The following is a 25060-nucleotide window of genomic DNA, read 5'->3' on the forward strand; positions in this document are numbered from 1 at the left end:
ATACCATTTTTGCATAATTCTGAGGTAGCTTCAGAAGCATTGAAATATCTATTTCCAACAATGTTTTTAAAATCAACTAAAATCAAGAGAGGAGTAATGAAACAGATTCAATAAGCATTTGTACATACAACATCCCTGACATCACTTCTATGAGCGCTTTGTGGGGTATAAGTTGGTCATCAACTTGAAACTGGCTATTTGTCTTTGTTGCTTTATTCCTTACTAGTTTAAGTACCTGATGATGCTCAGGTTAAGTCTTTTACAATGCTATTTATAAGAAATAGTCATTGTTTGCTTTTGGGTGTGGGTGAATTATAGCTCCCAACTTCCCAGGCCAATTCATTCCAAACCCCACCAGCATGTAAAGTTGGTTGTGTTGGGTATGTCTGCCAAATTTGGACCAGATTCATTGTCAGCAGGAGTCTATATAACTCCCAAAATAAAGGGTCAATCTCCACCTCCTCCAGTATTTTCTGTTAGTCATTTGGGCGGGGGGGGGGGGGGTGTTGGTCCAGATCCATCGTCATAGTGCTCTCTGGAAGTAGAAGTCATTTTGGAAATAGCCCCCAAACATACACAAACCCATGAACGCATTGCAAACGAACTTTGACTTTTATTACATGGATAACAGAATTGATTACCTGGAAAGTTTTCACACAGTACTTCTATGGGAGTTGCTCTTTTTGTGTCTCCAATTTTTTGATATCGTTCTTTCAGTGTATCAGCCTAAATACAAATATACATAAACTTATTATTTTATACACATTTTATAAAACTGTGACAATTTGTGAAGAAAGAAGATGTATTTTGGAAATTAACACACTACCTTTAAGCCTTGCCATGGAAGGCTGCCTCTTAAAAAATACATGAACATATGACCTAAAGCTTCCAAATCATCTCTTCTGCTTTGTTCTGAAAGAGTAAATTGATAATATTTAAGCTACCAAAATTATGAACTAATACTAAGTTGTGAACTGACAATACAAACATTATACACAATATAAAACTGTAATGCATTTTTATATTTTTAGTTTTTTTCCCCAAGTACTGTTACAGTCAAAAGTTCATAACATAGAAAACTAGCTTTCCCTACCATAAAACATATTTTAGTATTCCTTGAGCATTTAATGCAAAAGAGCAAAGTTCATATTATTCATAATAAGCATCTTTACTTAAAGTGTTCTTCTATTGTAAATATATTTTGCAGTTAATTAGACAACAGTTCTTTGTAAATAGACCTGTGTTTTTGCCCTACAATTAAAAAAATTATGAGAACAAATAAGTGCTCAGATTGTGATCCTCTAAAATGTCATTAGACACTAATCCTAGCAAACCCTAGCTCACTACAATTAGCCAACTTGGCAAATGGTGAGGGATGATGCAAAATAACCTATGGGGGATCACAGTTTGTGCACCACTGTACCAAAACAGGGGTGGAAACTGTGCAGACCTAGAGATGTTGTCAACTCTCAGCAACTGTACATAGCACAGCCAATTGTGAGGAATGCTAGAAGGTACAGTGTCACAACCTCTGGAGGATCATACAATTCTTAAACCTGTCTTTAAAAACACAGGCTGTGTTCTAGATGTACAGTACACTATTTTCTATTCTCTGTGGCCTTATTCAATTACCTGCCCAGGGAAAGAGATAGAAGAAGTATGAGAAAAACAATTATGAAAAAGTATTAAGGCAAGCAAGGATAGAATATCACCTCTAGAAAACATTTCAGAGAGGTCCACCTTGCTTAACATATACACTTACATTTTAGAAAACAGCTACAACATCCTAGTTTGCTGAGTATTTTAGAATTCAAACTTTTACCAGACCATGGTTGGTAAAAAAAAAAAAAAAAAAAAAACCTCCTTTGTGACAAGTCTGACATCTTTTGTTATCATTCATTTGTTTTGCGCTTTTTTGCACATACACATATTATTATTATTATTATTATTATTATTATTATTATTATTATTATTTCCCACTTTTTCTCTCCACAAAGGAGACTCAAAGAGTCTTACATACAGAAAAAGCAGGATACAAATTTTTGAATAAGTAGGGGGGAGGTACAACTTAGGGAAAATATGTTGTTAATGCTGATACACCAAAGTTTCCCAGCAACCATTGTTGCTGTCAACTAGTATAGTAGAGAGAAAGACAGAGAAATATGCCAAGAGTAAATGCATACTCTATCTGAAGAAAGATGGGAAAGAATGGAAGGATCTCAAGGACATGGGATGGGCAGTAGGCAAAGTCAGGAAAGATAACAACAGGGAGTGAACTTCCATTCCAGCTGAATTGTCTCATCCCTCACAAAAAGATCACTACTTTGAGGCGGGGATGGGGATTTCAGATGCTAGTTCTTGAATGAGCTAACTATTTTTTCTACGATTTTTCTACTATTTTTCTTTTAACTGTGAGGTTTAGGGCATATTCACTTTATGCTTATAAGTGTTGTGAACCCCTTTGAGACCTGACACTAAAAAAAAGAACATATGATATACATACATACATACATACATACATGTACAATCATAACACATAATGATGGTGCAATTAACCACCACCCACTATACTAAATATAGTGACAAATAAATCAAGCTTTTAACCTGTTCCGTGATCCTATTCTATAGGATCTTTCTATTTTTCTTCGCCACAAAAATTGGGGGAAAGGAGAAAAGATACTTAACAGTGAGACAAGCAAATAAGCTGACTTGTACTATTAATATTTTCTTTCAGGTATCATACATTTTTCACATCTAAAGATAATTTGAAAAGATGGCCCATGTCCATCAACCCCAATTCAGCACAACATGTGAAGAGTGCTCAAAGCATGGGTGCACACGTCAGTTCACTGGCACATCAGTTATGCTGAACACATACCACCTGTTCACTTGTGCCCCTTAGTTTCTACCTTATCTATATATCATTTCTAGGGATCTCTCTCAATCATATCTTAAAGTAGCAATTGGTATCAATTTTGTTTGTTTGTGTTTTCTCTGTTCTTCAACAAGTTTTTTTTTCCAACAAAAAATGTGCTTCTTTTGGAAAGCCCAGATTCCTCTTCCGTACAATAGCTTATAGCTTTAGACATTTTGTACCAACTCTCTGAATTCTAAATAATGCTGGCCAAGTTGGCAGATAGAGGGCATGCCAGGATCTCATTACTGTTCCATACACCCTATTATCTGAAAAAAATGGAAGCACTGACACAGCAATATGAAAGACAACAAGTCCACTAGCAGTAGTACTGATTTGGGCTAGTCACTGGTGCCAATCCCTGCATCATAAGAGAGAATTGTATTGAACTTCACCATGCAATATCCCAAAATGAAATGACAATGAGCAGTCATTTATAAAAAGTTTCAAAGTTACAAGTCTTGCAAAGCTGAGCATTCACTGGGATGAGTACTTTGAAATTCAAAATGTAGTAATTCCATAAAATGAACACATAATATCTGAGAAACCAAATGTTTCCAATAAAATTGAAAATTTACAAATACAATTACTGATATGCAAAAAATGTTCACACAAATCTAGTGAAGCTGCTGAGTCTGTGTTCTAAAAATCAATACATACCTTTTCCTAAATGTGTATTTATACTCATATATCTAGCAGTTCCTGTAAGGCTTTTGTGTTCTCGGTATGGTATGTGCTTCTTTGTCTCTGGATCTATATATTCTTTTGCCAAACCAAAATCTATTATATGAATAATTTGCTGAGTTTTGTTTCCTGGTCGTCCTATTAAGAAGTTTTCAGGTTTTACATCTCTGTATATTAAGTTCTTTGAATGAACATATTCCATTCGGGAAATCTATTAAATGAAACGAAAAAAGTTTTTTTTAACCAGACCTATAGTAGCAGAACAAATAAAAGCAACCATTGCTATATCTTTTCAGTCCTGAAGAAACCAATTCTTCCTCGGGCAAGTTAAAAATGGAGACCTTATGAAATCTTGCTTTAGTTGAAGATATAAATTAGGGAGTATTACATGCCTAGTGGATCCAACACAGTAAAGGTGATTTTTAAAAAATGTCTCAATTAAAATAAACATGTTTCTTATTCAAAATCCACTGTTCAGCTTAAAAATACCTAAGGAAAATGGGCATGCTGAATTCCCATCTGATAGGGGGGGAAAGTAAATGCCTCATGCATTTTGAAGCTAAAATTACGTACATGTGGTAAGAATTTAACCTGCTTACCTCCAAACTGTAGCCTTGCCTTCTATATTAAGTTACTGTTGAATAACAAATAGATTTTTGAAATGCTCAGCAAATCTGCACCTGCACTGCTTAAGAAACAGGTGCAGGTAGCAGATGCCTCAGGAGGGTAACAGACAGGAAGGGCTTCTAATAGCCAAAAATGGGAGGGTAGTTAGTTGCTTAAATGCCTGATTATGCCTTTCCATGGATAGGAAGAGTCATAAAATTCACGAAGTTTTCTATCTTACAAAATGTAACATTTCACTTCTTCATACGTTTACTGATATTTTGGATTAAATCCCAAGTAGATTTCCCACAAATAAAAGGATTATTTCCAAGCAGTGCTGATCAAGCTTCCCCCCCCCCCCCCCCCGGTCCCAACACCATCAACCCCTATTTGGGAAACCTTCAGTCCTCTAGAATTGACATGGGTAATCATTGAAAAGCCTGAATACTGGTAACAGTAGTTTATGGAGTGGTTATCTGAACTCACACACATGCATTCTGTGCACCTGCACAGTGCATCATCTGGAAACTTTTAGAACCCTTGCATAAGCATTTTGGCAGTTACCCCAGCCATTCACCAGACAAACACACTAATATGATTTTATTTTTTTTGCCAAAATCCTATGTACATTGAAGTAGCATCAAGGATCAAAGAAGAGGCAGGACACATTGAAGCGAGGGTTCACAGAAGACCATTTGAAAAACCATTGTTACAGGTATGCAACCTATGCTCCTTCTTTGTGATCTCTGTGGCTCACACAAATGGGAGATTAGCAAGCTACTAACCATAAGAGGGGGAAGTATTATGCCACAAAGGAGAAAAGCACAACACACCCAAATGCAGTCTCTGCTTAAGGGAAGGTGAAGTTCTGAGGTTCAAATCTTCCACAGAATTCACCAATTCCATCACAGAAGCATGAGGTGCAACAATATATTTGAGTTTGTGCCTCTTTGCTTGTTCAGGTCATAAATCATTGTTGTGTTGTCTGATACTACCTGAACAGCCCTGCCTGTCAGCATTCTCTTAAAGGACCTGAAGGCCTTGAAGACTGCCTTCATCTTGAGTGCATTTTTGTGCAGACTTGCTAAACCTACAGACAATGGCACCTGACTGCCACCTGACTCAGTGAGCTTCCCAGCCCGCAAGGGATGCATTGATAGCCACTACTAAAGAACGCTAACAAGGAAGAGAGAGAGCTTGCACATTTCACTGGTCCAGCCACCAACACAAGGAGCACTGCACACTGTGAGGAATTGTTAACATTCTTCGAGAATCGATGAGAGGATTGAGGCTCACAATGAATCACATCTACAAGGTCTGCATCCAGTCTCAAATAAGATGCCACTGCTTTTGACTAAGCCATGAAGCCCAAGAGGACCTAAATGTCCTGAAGGAGAATTCTCCTGGTGTATAGGCAATGTATATGAAACCTGTGATCCAGAAGGAGGGCAGCGTGCAACTGAGAAGCCAGAACAGCTCCTAAAATTCTCATCTGCCAAGATCAAGGTTGTTGGGAAGTCCAAATATTGTGTGAATGTTCAGGAAAAAATATTATCAGATGTGAGCAACCAAAAGCCATCATCAATATAAAGAAACAGGACAATATCCTGCTGCTGAAATCAAACAACCATTGTTAAAAATGGTGAATGCACACAGGGCCATGCATAATCTGAACAGGAGGGCACAGCAATGATATGCCTTTTGCTCTACAGTGAATAATAAAAACCTCATGAGGGGGAGAGCAATATGAAAAAAATGCATCCTTTAAGTCCAGAGTTGAGACTGACAGGGAAATGATAGTTCCAAGTGTCACCATCTGGAAGCATCTGGGTAGAATATGGGAGTTCACATTTCTGAGATAAGAATAGTGATAATGAAGTAGCAGAAAAAGAACTCCAAGTGACTGACTGACTCCTTTGGTGAGCACCTTCATCTCATCTCTTAGCATAGCTGAAAGAGTGACACATAGAATGTCTGTAGATGAAGTTCTGCAGAACTCTATGGTGTAACATTTCTTCATGATATCGAGAATCCACAAATCTGAGGTGATGGTGGCCCACACATGATAGGATTCATTGAACCTGTTCTCATAATTGAAGTGGGAATGCTGGTGGGACAGTTGCTGAATAATCATTCTGAAAAAAGTCAAAGATAACATCTATCCAAATCTGGGAAATGTTTCTTGAACGTAATACTGTATTTAGTAGATGAAGTCTTCCAATAAACAGCAGAAAAAAGATGACCTTGTTTTTGCAAACAACTGTAAGTAGGACTCTAGGCACACTGAGTCCAGAGGTCAACCTGTCAAAACCAGATCTGGCCTATGGAGGTGGAAGTTAAAACCCCAATTTCTAAGCAATGGATTTCATTTTGGGTATCCATGGAAGAGTTAAAGAGACCAATATCATCAAAAGGAAGGGGGAACATGTTTGATGAAAGAAGACAGAGATTCTCAGCCAGCCAAGTTGACAAAGAAAACAGCTGCAGCAATGGTCTTCCAGCTACAATTCACTAGATGGCAGGTGGTCATAATTCATTATGAGATCAGGTAGTGATCCTCAGTTTGGAGATTTAACAGAAATTCTTCTGTCCTCCTCTGGGAGACAGTTCAAGAAACGGAAGACATTTTCCCACAAAAATCGCTAAAACAATGTAATTGGCAAAGTAAGAATTGGGTTCATTCCCTCCCATGGCATCTAATATCTTGCTCTCTCTGTCAGCGTGAAGTGCAATTTTTGTGATGTTTTTGCATGTGCAAATCTACAGGGATGTTGTGCAAGCCATTCAGCACCAGTCTCAACTATCTTGTACAGTTACTCAAACATCTCCAAGGTCGAGGGTATTAAAAAATACCAACATTTTTGGCAACCTACACAAGATAAGACAAAAGTGAAAGAAAAGCAGGAGATGGGCCTTAATGAATCCAGTGATAGACAGGATCTTGAATCTCTGGCTCTAAGTGTTGAAATTGGAGATTGATGGGGCATGCCATGTAGAATATCTATTGCATAAAGGATCTAACATCTTTAGTAAGATAATTGTAATAAAAGTGAATGGACAGATTGTAATTGGTTTTACATGAGCAGTAGTGAATGAATCTGAGGCATTCTCTGAAGCCAAAGATAATGTGTTGAGGGCAAAATAGGATGGAAGATTGCTAGAGGAAGCAGCTGACTCAAAGATTGCAACCACTAAACTGCAGTAGATATAGTCAAAAGCAGGGCAAATGATGCAGCTGGAACTGAAGGAGGGACTAAGGAGGAAGTAGTGATCAAAAGCGAAGAGTCCCTGAGAATTGGGATGGAGATGGTGAATAATACGACACATGATGTGGCCAGCAAGTGTTGAACATGCAGCTGTGATTAAAAGTAGCACCAAAGTCTTGAGAGGGTGACAAGCATCAATAACCTTGAAGACAAGTATCATTCCTGTCATAGTAAGTATGCTCGTAGTATTAATGGCCTTGTTCAGTACCAATCGTAGCATGGGGTATGAGACCGAATAGCCAAGGCTGAAGAGGAGGACAAAGAAGATGAGGAGGACTGATGTCTACATCTACATCAAGGCACAGTTTTTTCCCAGTAGGGTCATTTTCCTGCCAGCCAGCAATTTAGGAGAAGGAGGAACCAGAAGAAGTAGTTTTCCTAGGTATCCTGAAGATACTGCCAAACAGTTGGGAGACATAAAGCATGCAAACTGAGAGGGAGGGGTGGCGAGTACTCCATGACTACAGCAACTGAAGTGGAGGATAACATTACACAAGTAGGAGATTCAACTGGAAAAGAAGCCACTGGAGTATGTCCACCTAAAACTGAAAATTGTTAGGAACCTCACCAACAACCTTAGGGAGATAAAACAATTCAGTTGGGAGAAATGGGACATCAGAAGGCAGGTCTTCAGTTCTCTCCTTCTTTTTCTTCTTATGTGGGCTTTATTGGCATTGAGGACAAGCAGCTTCCAGAGCAGGTTTGAAAAACTTCCCCATAACGGAGGGAACACTCAACTACAAAGGGAATATTTCAGGACATCCTGAATGGAAAAGCTTTAAGTTGCTTGCTCTGAACAAGATTGATGTCAGCTGGATTTTATAGAGACAGAAGGCAGGTGGAGACCCCTATGCTCTACTGCAGTGATTCTCAATCTGGGGTCTGGGGATCCCTGGGGGTCCGCAATGTCTGTGAAGGATTGAAGAAATGTTATGATTTTTTGCGATTAAATCTGAACAAACAAGTGAACAAATGAAAGCATGCTAGAAAGGGAACAAAAACTTCGTTTCTATGCTTCTTTTGGAAAAATTGGCTTTTTAAACTTACTGTCTCAATTGAAAACAACCAGAGATGGAAACTGATTATGAGAGCAGCTGGGTGGGAAATATAAAATAGGAGTGTGTGCATTAACAAATTATCATATCTGAATAATTGTTTCATGGAGTCAAGTGCCTTAAATCTTGAGTTAAGTCTTGGGGTCCATAACCGCAAAACATATTGGGGGGGGGGTCTGTGGTGAAGAAAAGGTTGAGAACAACTGCTCTACTATAATGTTAGAAGATTGAAGGGTCTCCTCCAAAGCAGGGCTTTAAGATGCAAAACCCGATTGTGTCATGCCTGAGTGAAAGATTGGCACAATTAGCACAGGTTAACATATTATGGTCTTCTCCTAGAAATTTCAGGGATCTTTTCCCCACAGGAAACATAGAAGAGGCCATAAAAGGATAAAGCTCCCATGGAGGAACATCAAAACATAAGAGGAAAACTGAATGAAACATCAATATACAGACTACACCCAGTCATGAAAAAATTCAAAATAGCCAAAATTCTGAGAAGAAAACAAAAAACAAAGATACTATATCATCAAACCAACAACAGTTCAGGAAAAAATAATTCAGGAGGCGACTAATGGACCCTGCTGCAGTAGCCGATAAAAAGGAACTGAAGGTCTTGCTTGGGAACCATACTAATATGCTATCTGGGTAGTGGGTGGGGTTAATGACAAAACACATGTCAGAGCACTAAAAGCTTCTGAATAATGCACTGTGCAGGTAAAGCGAACCCATATCTGTACATCACAGAAACCAAGAAGTATAATTTTAGCTGATGGGACCTCTGCATCCAAATTATCTTCAATCATTTCTAAATTTGTCAGTTCTATGTGCCTTCAAGTCATTTCTGACTTACGGTGATCCTAAGATGACCCTATCACAGGGTTTTCTTGGCAAGATTTGTTTGATTGGGGGTGCCTTTGCGTTCCTCTGAGGCTGGGAGGATGTGACTTGCCCAAGGCTATCCAGTAGGTTTCTGAGACCAGAGGAAATCTGAACACTGGTCACCAGAGTTCAAGTCCAACACTCAAACCACTACATACCACACTGGCTCTCAGTTTATAAACATAAGCTGCATAAAAATATAGCAGAGAACAAGTCTAATATAGCAGAGAACAAGTGACACACTCTTTGATTCTACATTTGTTCAAATAATATTCTGAAAGTGTAGAGAAGACAATTTAGAAGAGGGTATACTCACCAACTGTATGGCTATCATAAGAACAGTTTTCAGAGAAAAAGTCCTATCGCACAAGTCAAATAAGTCTTCCAAACTAGGTCCCAGTAGTTCCAGCACCATGGCATTATACTTGCCACAAGGGCCAAAATAGTAAACCTGAGGTATTCCATCTGTCAAAATAAAAAATAACATTGAGGGGGGAAACTCACACATAATGTGGATAATAGTTTGAAAACAGATTTGATAGACACGTTTAAACTACTTGACATCACTTTCCTCTAGATAAAACACAGCAAAATACAGATAACATTTCATTCAGTAAAGAATGCTTCCTAGGGGGCTTGGGTCATTTTTGAGATATTGTAATCAAATACCTTTAAAAACTTAAAAGCAGAACATTATAGTAAGTTCTGCTATAATGTAATAGTTGTGTTCCTTAAGAACTCCATATTATAGAAAAAAGCGCTCTAAAACATGTCTTATGGGGAAATAATGTTTGCTGCAGATCTCAAAACAATATTACTGCTAGCTATATTTAATTTCACACACATTTCAATGAATAAATTTTAACTGCTGAATAAACACATACAGCAACTTATCACTGAAAAATGTGAGGATATGTATTTATGACATGAGTGGGCAAAATATAGATAGCCCCACAGGCCTCTGGAGCTTCACTTCCTGAAAAATGGAGAGATGTCCCTCCCAATACCTTAAACAACAAGTCACTCCTTGGCACGGACAAGCCTTGGCTTGCTGCGACTGTCAAATGTTGTGCAAATCCTCCCTCCCACTCCTTCTCCCTCACTCAATCCTGCCCCAGTTTAAAATCCAATTGTTTGTAAACTCTCACATCCCTTACTTCAATCCACCTCTCTCATTCTTGTCTTGGCTCAAGACCTCATTTCTGGCTTGCAAATACTCCCTTCTTTCTTCTTCCAGCCATCTCACTCCAGTCTATCGTTTCCCAAACCCACATACATGACAAAGATGAGGGAAACAAGTTTGGGATGTAGAGGGGCCCGAATTTTAAATGCTCAAGACAGAATCATACCACAAGCAATTAAAAGTTAGCATTCTGAAAATAGTAGTCCTCTACCAATTAATCATGCTATTGTCAATTTGCATTTTAAAAAATCATATTACACAGAACTTTCTGTATGCAGATTTACATTAAGGTATTATTGTAGATTACCAGTTGTCCAGAACTCAATCTGCTTTTAATTACTGTGAGGCAATATTAATATCAAGTCAATAGAGAGTTTATGGTATGAAATAGTATCAGTTAGGTATATTTTAATAGTAACTCACAAGCAACCAGAAACTACATTGATCCAGCATTTATCAGTTCACATGGGTGCCAGCTATGTCCATTTGTAATACTAGGAATTGTTGAATGAAATAACACATGCATACAACTAAATACTGAGCTTTATGAAACCCATCTTTTATGGTGTCTTGTAATCTTTTATCAACAATTACAGTATTACTTATGACCAAGCAATTGGATATTAGTACTAAGAAATTTATCAATACTATATTTTCCAGCATTCTGTACAGGTATCCTTATTTAGAATACTTAATGACCATCTGTTTACTACAACAAAATCAAAAGTATGCATATTTCTAAACATCAAGAGCTTTACTTATAGAACAGTAAGTAATTCCCAGTGCATTTTATCAGTCAATCCAACCCACATCTATTAACACATAGCTCTAACAGCAGTGCCATTTTTTTCAGAGCCTCTCTCAGGGCTCTTCCACACAGCCATATAACCCAGAATATCAAGGCAGAAAATCCCACAATATCTGCTTTGAACTGGGTTATCTGAGAATACCCTGCCATATATCCCAGTTCAAAGCAGAAAATGTGTGATTTTATTCAGTTGTGTGGAAGGAGGCTCAGGTTAGGACAATAGGCAACAATATAAAATAAATGTATTACATAAATCAATGAATACATTTTGTTGGCTCCCATTACTATTTTTCCCAACAGATATAAGGTATGTCAATAAAACTGTTATTGTAAATGAATTCACATATCTCTGCATTAAGAGAGACAAACATCGCTGTCTAAATATGCCTTGCAGACACACTGAGAGTCAATCAGTCAATCAGAACACGAAGTATCTGGAGCGCCTAAACTCCAACTTGGAAAATAATTTAAATAAAGACATGCAGAAATGTTTTTCTCAAACATTCTAAACTGAAACCCAGTTATAAATTCACTCAGTTTATCAACACCCACTGTAAGGTAACTCTACTTTTTCCACTCTACAAGGTAGAGCTAGTTTACAGTGGGTATGTATGTATGTGTGTGTGTATATATGTGTGTGTGTGTGTGTGTGTGTATACATATACATACACACACACACACATATATATAGGGGGGAGGCTTTCTGTTGGTAGTACTGAGTGTACAGTATACATTACAATCGATGGTGTTTATAATCAATGAAATGTTGTAAATCTTTTTTAAAAAATAACTATAGGAAACATCCTATAGTACGCTAATATTTTACTGTTGGTCTCACATGACCTTTAAGGTGTCTATGAACATCCTGGCTCTTCGGCTTAGAAATGGAGATGAGCACCACACCCCAGAGTCTGAGACAACTGGACTTAATGTCAGGGGAAAACCCTTACCTTTGCCTACCCATACCTCCATTACAGCAACACAAATATGAAGCTAGTAATGAGGAAGTGTTTGAAAAGTTTCCAGGACAATTTTTAAAATATATTTTGTACATGAAAAGCTACCTTGTACAGAAGCAGTACAACTAAGGGAAATAACAAAAAGTTAAGGCTATCAATGATGTAAGAGTTCAGGTAAGTATTAAGTCTTCTCTCAGAACATGTATTGGTATTCCATGACTATTACAAACCCACAAGGAATCTCACTGTACTGTACTGATGGCAGAAGGGAAAAGATGCACGAGGAGGGAAGGCAACAAGATTAGACGTCTTGAAGTGGAACTGCTGAGAACCCTTCTCTCTTAGGCCCGTCGCAAACTCTGTTCCTGAGGGAGAAAACCTTGCTAGCATGTCCCTGACATCACGAGACTCCGCCTCTCGCCCCGCCCCTTTCTCTGCCCCTTTCTCTTTGCCAGCGTGGTTTTTCCTTTGCTAGGGCAGCATTGCCCGCATTTTCTCTCAGTTGGCAGAATTCAACTGAGAGAAAATGCGGGCAATGCTGCCCTAGCAAAGGAAAAACCATGCTGGCAAAGAGAAAGGGGCAAAGAAAGGGGCGGGGAGAGAGGCGCAGGCTCATGACGTCAGGGACGTGCTAGCAAGGTTTTCTCCCGCAGGAACCTAGTTTGCGACGGCTCTTAGAATTTCAATAGTGCTGGGGTAGAAATGCCCTATCTAAAGAGTACGATTCATAACTTTCCAATATGTGAGAAATATATATTTAACTAGTAATGTTCACTTACTCAACTATATGCAAAGCAAATACAGTGTAAGTATGAATTCTTTGGCAAAATAAGCTCTATTAGCATCAAATCCCCTAAATTCAAGTATGAGACCCCAGACATGTAGAAAGATTTATCCAAACATTAGAGATTTTTACAGGGGGAGGGGATATCCTCCTAGTGTTGGTTTAAAAACTCTTCAATTCAGGATACTCAGGTCGGTATTATCTTGCTTATCCAAAAACAAATGGCTAGCACAGCTACCCACTGTGCAGAGGAAACTTTGATTTCTCTATTCTCCATAGAGAAATGTTAGAACCAGACAATTATCTGATCTTCAGAAAACAATGAACTTCCTTACTGAATGCTATGCAGATAAGCAAAATGCCACAACAGCTACTAGTACAAAATAAATACCTGACTGCTACATTTATGTTGGTCCTGCAGAAAACTGTATGGCCAAAAAAATATCAATATCCCGAATTTCACTCTGGTATTAGTAAAGTGTATCATTAAAGATACACTTTACTAATATCTTCTCCTGTACTTTAGACTACAATAAAGTACAGTGGACCCTTCAGACTTGTTGGGGTTCACTTACTGGATCCCCTGTGCATGTCAAAAAAGTAGATGGTTGCATCCCATTTTATAAAGTGTGGTGATATGTGTACTCTTCTGTCCAACTGTGTTCATGTCATCTTCATTTCATTTATAGGACATGACACTCCATAGTCAATGGAAATTGCGGATCTGGAGAGTCTACTTTATAACATGTATTACAACCAGGGTGAACAAATCTGAGAAAGAATGCCAGAGTGCATAAGAAAAGAAATGCAAGTATATTTTTCTCAATAGCGAAATGACCAGATTTGTTTAAGTTATACTTAACTTAAATACTTTTCGTATTACAAAACATAGCCACATACATAACTGAAATCCATCTACCTAACACGTATGAGTGGAAAATTAATAATATCAATCACAGGTACACTCTGCTTTTCACAGAACAGTATGACCAGTTTCCATGTACATTTGTACAGCTGTCAAACTGAATGTCCATTCATATTGCTCACAGAACTATCAATCAAGTATCATCTTGCATACAGTAGAAAATACAACTGTTTTTATGAAACTGTTTAATAATTTAATAATTCTTTATGACAATTAAAATCTGATACAACAGTTACCTATGCAAAAAGAAGAACTGAATGAACAGTGCATTACTTGGAACCTTCTAGAACTGAAAAATAAGCACTTTGGCACTAGTTTCATCCCCACTCACTGTGCATGACTAATGTTAGTCCAGCTCGATTCTTCATTTCCCTGGCTGCCATAGCAGCAGCCAAGGAATTAAGGAGAGTAGAACACCATGAGTGGAGGACAAACTGAGTTTTCTGAATTCACATATGATCACTCAAAGAACCAGAGTTACATGTAAAGAACAGCTCTTCCTCCTCTACCTCCTTCCTTGGGGGTCTCTGTGACTAACACAAATGGCAGATTATAAAATATTTACAATGGGGGAGGTAGTATTATGTAACACAAGAATAAGGTCAGCTCTACCAAATGCACCCTCAGTTATTGACCTTACTTCAATTCTATAATGCTGAGACCAAACAGCCACCTTACAAAAAAAGGAAAACAGGTCATCATGATAGTCCTCAGGTTGGTCAAATGACTCTGCACAGGGGTGAGAGGATCCTGCTGAATAGTAGAGGAAACCTACTAAGAAAAAAATTATGGTGAAACTGGTGAACCCTTTTTGAAATTGAATAACAAATGAAATATCTGATGTAAAGGGGCTGTCCAGTTTACATAAAATGTGATTGACATATAGAGAATAGAGGAAATGTTCCAGGTCAGAAGCAGGGTTTGGCATTGAAGAAGGTAATGCAACGTCCTGGTTATGGTTGGAAGCAGAAACAACCTTAGACAGGAATATTATGAAAATGAAGTACACAGTCTCAACCCTGAGAGAAGATAGTTCTCTTGCTCTGCTGGTTGATGTAATGGCTATCAAAAAGGCCACCTTTTAGGTAAAGAACCTGAAGTCACACAATATCAAGCACTCCATGCGGCAGAAGCATAAGAGACCAGTAGATGAAGATTCTTATAACCTTTCTTGAATCTCTTTACCACAGGGTGCTAATAAACAGCTCCCTTGTTTTACAAATTTCATTAAAGTGCTGAAAGATAGCATCTTACAAAAAAAGACAGAATGATCATTGTCTACTAAAGACAAAAGGAAGTCCAGGAGTGTGGAACTGACAAATGACGAAGGGAGAAATCATGCAATGACAAAAAATGGAGGTATTTGTGGCATCTGTAAGTATACAAGCGCTAAATGGCAGATACAGAGTCAATAATAGATCTAACCAATGCAGATGATGAAATCAGAGAATATTCACCACACAGTTCATCTGAGCGTCTTCAAGTCTAAGTGTGTTACCTTGCCTCTAGGTATGGTGAAGTGGTGAAAATGAAGTAGGTGCTGATGGAATGCTCTGTGGAACAGGTAGAAAAGGATGGCAACCCAAAATTGTCTCAACAACCAAGAGATGACTAAAATACACCAGGCTCTATCCTTTCTGATTTTAACCACTGTGAAGGGAAACGGGATAAAAACATAGTGTCATGGCCTATTTGGACAGCCAGGGCCAGGTGTTGCTACAAGGGCAAACAGAGGAGATGGAGGCCAGCAGCTCCTAGCAGTCTGCCCTACCTTCAGTTGAAACAAAAACTCCCCAGCAGTCTGTGAAAGCCCCTCTAGAGAAAACGGAAGCAAGCATGTCTGAGCAAGCTTCAAAAAGGGTTAAACATGCGGACACCTCTACAGCATCGGATAGAGCGGGCAGGATATCACAGGGCTCAGAAATTAGCTTAAAAACACTAGTTAATCAAGTAGTAGCTGAGATCGTAAGATATAAATCCCTCAGTGTTGTGATTCTTTTGCAGTGGACAATAATGTTTGACTTGAGTCCAACACCCATTTGTTCCTGTCCTGTTTCTGTTGCTTTACCACAGTGGTTCCCAACCTTTGCTCCTCCAGATGTTTAGGACAGAACTCCTAACAGCTAGTAAGATGCTTGAGATTTCTGGAAACTGAAGTCCAAAATAACTGGAGGACCAAAGGTTGGGAGCCACTGCTTTGCAGGCTTGACTTCAAGGAATTATGACTATGGCTATTTGGACTTTAGATCTAATCACTAGCTCATATATATTTCTTTGTTGCTTGTGCTTCATGCTTCTGACTTCAAACCTGACCTTGTTGTTATTCCAGCTTGACTTCCAAGAATTCCTGAATTTGGTTCCTCTGATTCTTAATTTTGTTGGCTTGTTCCTGTTGTCTGTTTAAACTAAGTTTCTAATAATGTGGTCGTGTTTATGACACATGGCAAGACCTCCCCAGTGGAATAGTAACATGTTTTCTAGTGATTCTCTTCCTTGATGTGTACTAGAATAGAAGACTGGGTACTGCTAGTTTTAAAGTGAGGTGAATAAATGTATCCTAGGTCTACCCCACAATCTGACAAGGCCACAATGTAACCAAGGATGCAGTTTCCATTTTTGGCAAGAGACATTATCCTTGTTTAAGGAGTCTTTCAGTACATTAAAAGGTAAATGTTGTCCCCTGACATTAAGTCCAGTCATGTCTGACTCTGGGGTGTGGTGCTCATCTCCATTTCTAAGCCGAAGAGCCGGCGTTGTCCACCTCCAAGGTCATGTGGCCGGTATGACTGCATGGAGCGCCGTTACCTTCCCGTCGTAGCGGTACCTATTGATCTACTCACATTTGCATGTTTTCGAACTGCTAGGTTGGCAGAAGCTAGGGCTGACAGCGGAAGCTCACGCCGCTACCCGGAATCGAACCTGCGAGCTTTCGATCAACAAGCTCAGCAGCTCGGTGCTTTAACCCACTGCGTCACTGGGGGCTTCAGTACATTATCTTCCCATAAAGAAGGATCACAGAAATGCAAATCCCTGAAAGAAGGCACCAGCTCCACAAGGTCAGCATGAGGTGCAATAGTAGACTGTTTTTGTGCCACCCAGTTTGTTCAATCATGTAGACCAGGGGTTCTCAAACTAAGGCTCGCGACCGGATGCAGCCCTCCAAGGTCATTTACTCGCCCCCTGGTCTAAACTTTAGACTTAGGGTCATCCTAAGTCTGAAACAACTTCAAGACACACAACAACCACAACCACAACAACAACAATCTGAATTAACTTGACTATCTGATCAGTCAAAAGCAGGCCCACCATTCCCATTGAAATACTAGTAAGTTTATGTTGGTTAAAATTGTTCATCATTTTAAATACTGTATTGTTCTTTCATGTTTTTTGCAGTATAAATAATATATCTGCAGTGTGCTTAGGAATTTGTCCATGTTTTTCTCAAAATATAGTCCGGCCCAACAGTCTGAGGGACAATGAACCGTCCTTCTGCTTTGAAAGTTTGAGGACCCCTAATGTAGACCAATCTAGTATTGGTGGAAACCACCTTTACCACCTTGTTGGGGAAGGTCAGATCAAAACCTCTGAAGACCTTTATGACTACTAGCTTCTCCAACATGCTGATGAGAAGTGAGCACACTCCTAATAATTAAATATCTCTTGGTAGATGACCAACAATGTGTGCTCTCCACTCCATGTAGTAGATGACCAACAATATGTGCTTTCCACTGAATAAGAGACGCAACACTGGTATCAAAGCTGGTGCTGGAACATGATTTTAGCTACACCTATATAAAAATCAGAGACAGAAGGCTTAGATTGAGTTGTCGTGAGTTTTTTCGGGCTGTATAGGCATGTTCCAGTAGCATTTTCTCCTGATGTTTCACATGTATCTGTGGCAAGCGCCTTCAAAGGTTTATTCAGAGGTCTATAGGAAATGAGGTAGTTGGAGTGTACACATATCTGTGGAATGTCCAGGGTGGCAAAGAATCCTGTCTATTTGAAGCAAGTATGAATGTTGCAATTACCAAGCTTGATTAGCATTAAGTTGCCCTTCAGCTGTATAGTCCTGGCTGTTGTGTCTGCAGACATCATCTGTTTGGGAGGTGAGAACTGACCCTTGATTGTTTGCTGCCTGGAATTCCCATTTTTTAGTGGTGTTATTCATTTACTGTCTTGATTCTTGTGTTTTTAAAAACTGGTGACCAAATTTTGATCATTTTCATGGTTTTTTCCTTTCTGTTGAAATTGTCTGCATGCATGTGGATTTCAATGGCTTCTATGTAGTCTGACATGATGGTTTTTGGAGTAGCTTAGCATTTCTGTGTTCTCAAATAATATTATTTGTCCATGTTGGTTCACCAAGTGCTCTGCTATAGCTGACTTCTCGGGTTGAGTTAGCCTGCAGTGCCTTTCGTGTTCCTTGATTCGTGTTTGGACGCTGCATTTGATAGTCCCTATGTAGGCTTGTCCACAGCTGCATGGTATATGGTAGACTCCTGCAGTGGTTAAGAGGATCCCTCTTTGCTGAAAGTAGCATTTGTTGAATTTTCTTGGTGGGTCTATAGATTGATTGTAGGTTGTTTCTTCATCAGTTTCGCTATACGGTCAGTGATTCCCTTGATGGATGGTAAGAACACTTTGAACAAACAGACCTCTGAACAAACCTCTGAGGAAGCTTGCCACAGGTGCAGGTGAAATGTCAGGAGAAAATGCTACTGGAACATGGCCATAAAGCCCAAAAAACCTCACAGCAACCCAGTGATTCCAGCCATGAAAACCTTTGAAAATACAAGGTTTAGACTGATTGAGTTCAAACTGAAGTCATGTGAAACATCTGGTCTGATACAATAAGACCTCATCCATTGACAAGATCCAATTGTGATCTCTAACAACTGCTTCAGGAGACTGAGGCAGAACTGTTAGGAGTTTTAGGGGATGCATCTGACTAATCATCAGGTCTCAAAGGCTCAGGTTATTGTGTTAGATTTAATTCTGAAAAGACAAATGGGACCATGGCACCTTATGGATCCAATAATCAATTCACTTCAGGTTGTCTGGTGATGACGTGACTATGATAGAGAAGCTTCAAGTAACTTTAAGTATATTCATGATAACAGAAAAAACCCCTAGAAGGAAACCTTTTTTTAAAATGGCATGGAGAAGCAATTCTGCAGTAGTAGGCACTGTGTCTTTCCATGTCTGGTCATTTCTGCAGTATTGACAAACACTTTATTATTCCCAAGACAAGGTTTGCGAGACAATGGGCAACAAGACCAAGAATAGGAGGATCTGGAATCATAGTTGCGTGAACTGCCTGATTGTAACATGGATGGATCAACAATACAAATGAGGTGAGTGTTACACAGGGTCTGGAGACTGTGACAGATCACATTTGTAGTGAAATGGAAGGCTGAAAAGGAGGAGAGAAAAAAACCTGAACTCTTTAGGTGTCTTCTGGATGGTACACTTTTGAGTTTTACCTGGAGGAGTTGTGCTGGTGTCTAAGGGCTTGCTTGGTGTGAGATGGACTAGGGTCTGATCAGAAGACAGGGTGGTCCATACTTTCCTGAGGCATCCAAGGTCTCAATATTGAGTCTAGTAATGATCTCTTCAACACAAGTCAGATTATCAAATCCAAAGTGCTCAGTATCAATTTAGAACTTGAAGATGCAAATGAAGTAGAAGGCAGAGAAGAAATGCCAACTAAGATTGAATATAAAGACCTATCCTTGGCAGCACAGTTACTGATGTGAACAGTCTTCTCTCACTGAACAGTCTTTAGTCAAGAGAGCTGGTTCCAACATGCCTTGGGGATGACACTTGACAATATGAACAGGCTCCTACATTGTGCTTCTCCTTCAAATACAAGAAGCACTTAAGAGTGGCTGTCCTTTTCCAGGATCCCAACCCACAAGAAGAACACTTCTTAAATAAGCCTCTTTTCAGATGTTTTATTTTATAAGAGGAGGCCTGAGACAAGAGAACAATCAGTTCAATTCTGAGTCACAACGAAGCAGACAAACTGAAGAACGATGCTTAAAGGACAGGAGATATCAAACTAAGTCCATTGTCAAGGGAAAGTGAAGTCCAAAATTCAGATATGGGAAGAAAAACTCAAATGAGCGAAATAAGGAATTGAGTTGGTGTCATTTTAGTCATGTGCAGTAATAAACTATCAAACCATGCTTATTTCCCATGCAATCTAAAAAGTTCCAAATGATGCACTGCAGGTGACCAATTTGTGTGAGTCACAGAAACCACAAAGAAGCAGATGATAAGTTTGTTCATAATGTACCATTCATATTACTTATTGCTCTATATGATAAATAAACAATTTGAATCATGCTGCATCTCAAACATGTCATCTACTGGAATCTGGAAAACAGACTGTTTTCTGAGATTTTCATAACTACTGTGCAATCTGTGTTGTCATCTCAATTTTTCAACAGGTTACAATAACGTAAACAAAAACTACATTAAACATCTAAATGCGAGCTCATATCACTATGTAAACCACAGCCATATTAAATCTCATTATAATCAATTTATTATCATTTTTCACTGGTGTCAGTGTTATAATTAAAGACAGTGCAGAGACAATACTAAAATGTTTCAAATGATTTGTTAAGCAGGAACATTCAGGATTTGGGTTATCTCCTCATACTATTTTTGAGGATCATCAGACTTTATGAAGTCATGAGACAATTTCATTTCATCATTCTCAATCATTTTCATCTTCCTATGGAATTTAAGTTACAGAAATTATTGATCATCTGTACTGATTATAAGTTCCTCTCAGCAGTTTGCCTTGTGGCTATGACTTCCATAATGGTAAAACCAGGATACAGATATATAGCCTTTAAGACTTTTATTCAGTTCTGCTCATAGCCAGCAAACAAAGCCTCCATTATCAACCGCAACTTCCTAATCAAAGTGAACTGCATTCTGTTCTTTGCACTATGTTATTAACAAGGCTGAACAATTCTTTGTATCCACATGAATTTAAAGCAAGGAAGTTCTGCTCCATTGCAAAACATTTTGGCAATGAGCTATTGTGAAGAACATGTTTAATTTTTCCCTGGCAGCTATTCTCCTTATGAAAAGTACTCTTCTGAGTATCATCAAACACAGGTGCTGAACACTAGCAGGAGTAAAAGGAGTTGGGCAAGTGGATTTAACAAAGAATAGGACACTGGCTGAGATTTCACATACCACAATTAAATGTCAAATTTGGCTTTTAAGGCACATCTAAACCGATGATTACATCAGTTTCCAATTGGTACTGAAGAGAGTGATTTTGCTGTGCAGATATAGGAAATCCCAGGACCAGTGTGAGACCCAGATGGTGATTACATAAACCACAGAGCACTGATGAGCATTAAGGACTTTCTTTTATGCACTATTACGTTTTCTAGCAGCAGAAGTTTGATGCTGGCTTTGAACTGCATCAAATGATCAGTGTAAATGGGGGCTTAGCCTTTTCAAATAATTGTGGCTGCTGTTATATACCAATGACATTAAATAAACCAATACCTGATGCAATAAATGATATTCCCTTTATAAGCATTTCTGTACCAAACTAAGTGTGCAATCAAATACAAACTTGTTCCTTCGTAACAGCTCATATTCAGTTACAACTGAATAAATGATATTTACCTCCAGATCCTAATTGCTTGTAGAATCTGTACTCCAAGTGCAGCTGTGGTGCTCTTGATTTCATTGGCTCCTGAAGAAACCAAGATTTTAAATGTTGAAAGCCAAGATCTCAGTGAAATGCTCATTAATTTAATACCTATATTAATTAAAACTGACCGCACCTGTATTTTTAATTAAAATGGATTATGAAGAAAAGTCTTTTCAACTGATACATGTTTTCCATCACATAAAATAGTTTTTACCAAAGCTATTTATCATGTTAGGTGTAATACAATCATGTTTCATCCTCGTGACATTTGTATTCTATGCAACAAACAGAACTTTCCATTTCTAAACATCTGGTTCGTTAAGGATTCTCACATATGCAAAATACACAAAAGAAGTAGCAAGATTTTACAGATAGAACTGAAAACAAACAAAAAAAACCTCAATGGAATGATTATGAGAGTAAAGCAATTCTCACATTTGAAAATACATATGCAGCCAGGGAACATGCTGAAGCATATGTCTAGACCCACAGATAGATCCCTATCTGCACCGGCATTTGCCCAAAGAGATATTTCTCCCATTTATTCTTCCAAAACAAGCAACTATTTGAGTTTCCCTCATAATAAGAAACTCAAAAATATGTCTAAATAAATTCAATGAACACACAGGATTTACTTTGTGAAGTTTTTGATCCTCTGAAACAGGGGAATGGGCAACAGTTTCGAAATTTCCCAAACCTTCTGAATCTTTAGCCCATTTTTACACAACTTGTTGTGTTCAGAAGAAAAATGGGTGACACAAAATTTTATTTCATTGACTAGTTCACCAAATTATCTCCCAAATCCATATTAAAAAATAAGTGGAGTAGAAGGAATCCACCTGTGTTTTCATCCTGTATTATATCATGGAAGGAATGCAGAAAAATCTCCATGACCCAAATCGAAAGTTTGAGCAAACCATTGCTCAGGGTAACACTACCAGAACATCAAGAGGAATAGCATAGGAAAGCAAGAGTGAAAACAGAAACCCAAAAAAACTTGGTGAGATATAAACCAAATATACAAGGAAAGGAGCACATACTTCAATGAAGTGCTGGTGCTCCTGAATGAATGACACACTGGGATTGGATCAGGAAGAAGCAAGCTCAAGCCACACTACATCTGTCTCCTACAAAGAGGCTTGCCTTATCGTTTTGAGGAGCCACAGGCTTAAGCCCCATAAGCATAACATTCTTTTTCTGACCATGAACATGACTGAAAAATAATTCTTAGATATAGCACCCTGGGTTTTCTAGTTACTTATGGCAACACTTAATTTGGGAGGGGGGGGTGTCCATAATAGGGAACAAAAAAAAAACAGTAGCAATTTTAGGGCAAAAACAGAAATCTCATGATGTCTCGACAAATACATGAAAGCATGAGGATGTCCTCCTCTAATGAAAATCAGTGTGGGCCTTTAGATTTATAGCAACTCAGTGAGATCAGCACTACTTAAAAGTCTTTTAGGTCAGTACTTTGTAGGCTGGCAATCCAGAAACACCAAAGGGAAGGAGAACGTTTCAAAACAGCCAGAAAAACATCATAAACACAAAATAAACACCAAAGGAAAGGGGAAGGTTTCAAAAATTCCAGTGGTCAAAAATAAAGGATTCAAAGAATAAGGAGAATTAGTCTTTCCTAAAACACTTTTTAAGGGTTACTCCTTGAAATAATGCCTTTTTAAAGTGTGTTGTGTAGCTGGTGTTAATGACCTTTTTCATGTAAGTTGGTATAGGTTTACTTAGAATTAAGTATAATTGGATTCAAGGGGTTTATCTTAAGTAAATGTGCACAGGACACACTAGAGACTTAAAAAGGGGGAGGGATTATTCACTGATACAGAATTTTCAGCACTAGCATGCAATGAGAATGATTGAGAAATATTGGTCTTACATTTTTGAGAGCAATAACATCTATTTAAAACACAGCAATCTCTTACCTCCTTTGTACGTAACATCACCTACCCAGACATGGCAACTACAAACCATTTCAAATGGTAACATTCTGCTCAAAATGATGACATATCACTTCCAGTCACCATTTTGGCCAGAATATGGCAAGAGTAGGATGTCGGGAACTTTGGGTGGGGTTCTCTGATGGAGATGCAGGTTTTTATACATCTGGAATGAGGAGTCTTTTGGTTTAAAATCACCTGAAAATTGCACCCCCCAAAAAAGAGAGGGGGGGAGGTTCCTTGAAGGTTCCAGGTGATTAGACTACACTTTCCCCAACCATGCTCTAAGGAATCTATTTAGATACTACCTACATGACAATATAAATATTGTGTTACACTTTCACATCTATGTACTATATATTATTTCATATACTAATTATGAATGGACCACTACCAATCAATAGCAAAATGCAAGAACATGTTTTGATGGTGTATCCATTTGCTAGATATTGCTTTGAGAAATGCTGCAGCTCTTGGAAAGCTGCCAAATTTCCACTATTGCACTAACCACCTGAGTAGAAAAAGATAATTTGAAAATATAAAGCAAAGTTGGGCGGGGGGGGGGGTGTGTGTGACTAAACTTGTATGCTATTTTAAACCATAAAATTAACCCTAACTTATGTCATCATTTCTTGACACAATATTGAAATATTTTGAGTTTCAATGTATTGTTGAAGGCTTTCATGGCCGAAATCACTGGCTTGTTATAGATTTTTTCAGGCTATATGGCCATGTTCTAGAGGCATTCTCTCGACGTTTCGCCTGCATGTATGGCAAGCATCTATGGCAACAGACCTCACTACCTCTGAGGATGCTTGCCACAGATGCAGGCGCAACGTCAGGAGAGAATGCCTCTAGAACATGGCCATATAGCCCGAAAAAACCTACAACAACCCATTTTGAGTTTCAGTAATGGATAATCTAATACGTGTAAATATTGAATGCAATGTGTGACTATTTGTTAACTCTGTGCCATACACAATGCAGATTACTCACAAGATTAGACAATTGTATGTTATATAGTCGGCCCTATGCCTCTACAGATTCTATATGCATGGATTCAAACATCACTAGCTTGAAAATATTCTGAAAGAAAATCTTGATTTTACTATTTTATACAAAGGACACCATTTTACTATACCACTGTATATAGTGGGACCTGAGCATCCCTGAGGTGCCCTGTAGCCTTGCTGAATCAATACTAGTTTGTCAGGTTTGCCAGAAAAAGCAAGAAATATCAATAAAACTTTATAATCTCACCCTTGAAATGACACCCAGTTGTGTGTACAGTAGCAAGGCTAAATATTTGAACAGGTATTCTGGCCAAAGTGTTCAGATAACTATCTACCTAGAAA

At 38.5% G+C, this 25060-nt stretch overlaps 1 protein-coding gene across 6 annotated transcripts in view; it reads right to left on the bottom strand.

The window, feature by feature from the left end:
* Positions 1 to 25060, bottom strand: part of CSNK1G3 (casein kinase 1 gamma 3) — a 71997-nt gene that overhangs the window by 21369 nt on the left and 25568 nt on the right. For all 6 annotated transcript variants that reach the window (XM_060761975.2, XM_060761973.2, XM_060761971.2 and 3 more), the window contains exons 5-9: positions 21726 to 21795; positions 9724 to 9872; positions 3575 to 3809; positions 827 to 912; positions 642 to 726 (exon numbers count right to left, since the gene is read on the bottom strand). In XM_060761975.2, the coding sequence (XP_060617958.1) occupies positions 642 to 726; positions 827 to 912; positions 3575 to 3809; positions 9724 to 9872; positions 21726 to 21795 (625 nt within the window). The remainder of the gene's footprint in view (positions 1 to 641; positions 727 to 826; positions 913 to 3574; positions 3810 to 9723; positions 9873 to 21725; positions 21796 to 25060) is intronic.

This window comes from Anolis sagrei, chromosome 2, assembly GCF_037176765.1.
Source record: "Anolis sagrei isolate rAnoSag1 chromosome 2, rAnoSag1.mat, whole genome shotgun sequence".
NCBI classification, from domain to species: domain Eukaryota; kingdom Metazoa; phylum Chordata; class Lepidosauria; order Squamata; family Dactyloidae; genus Anolis; species Anolis sagrei.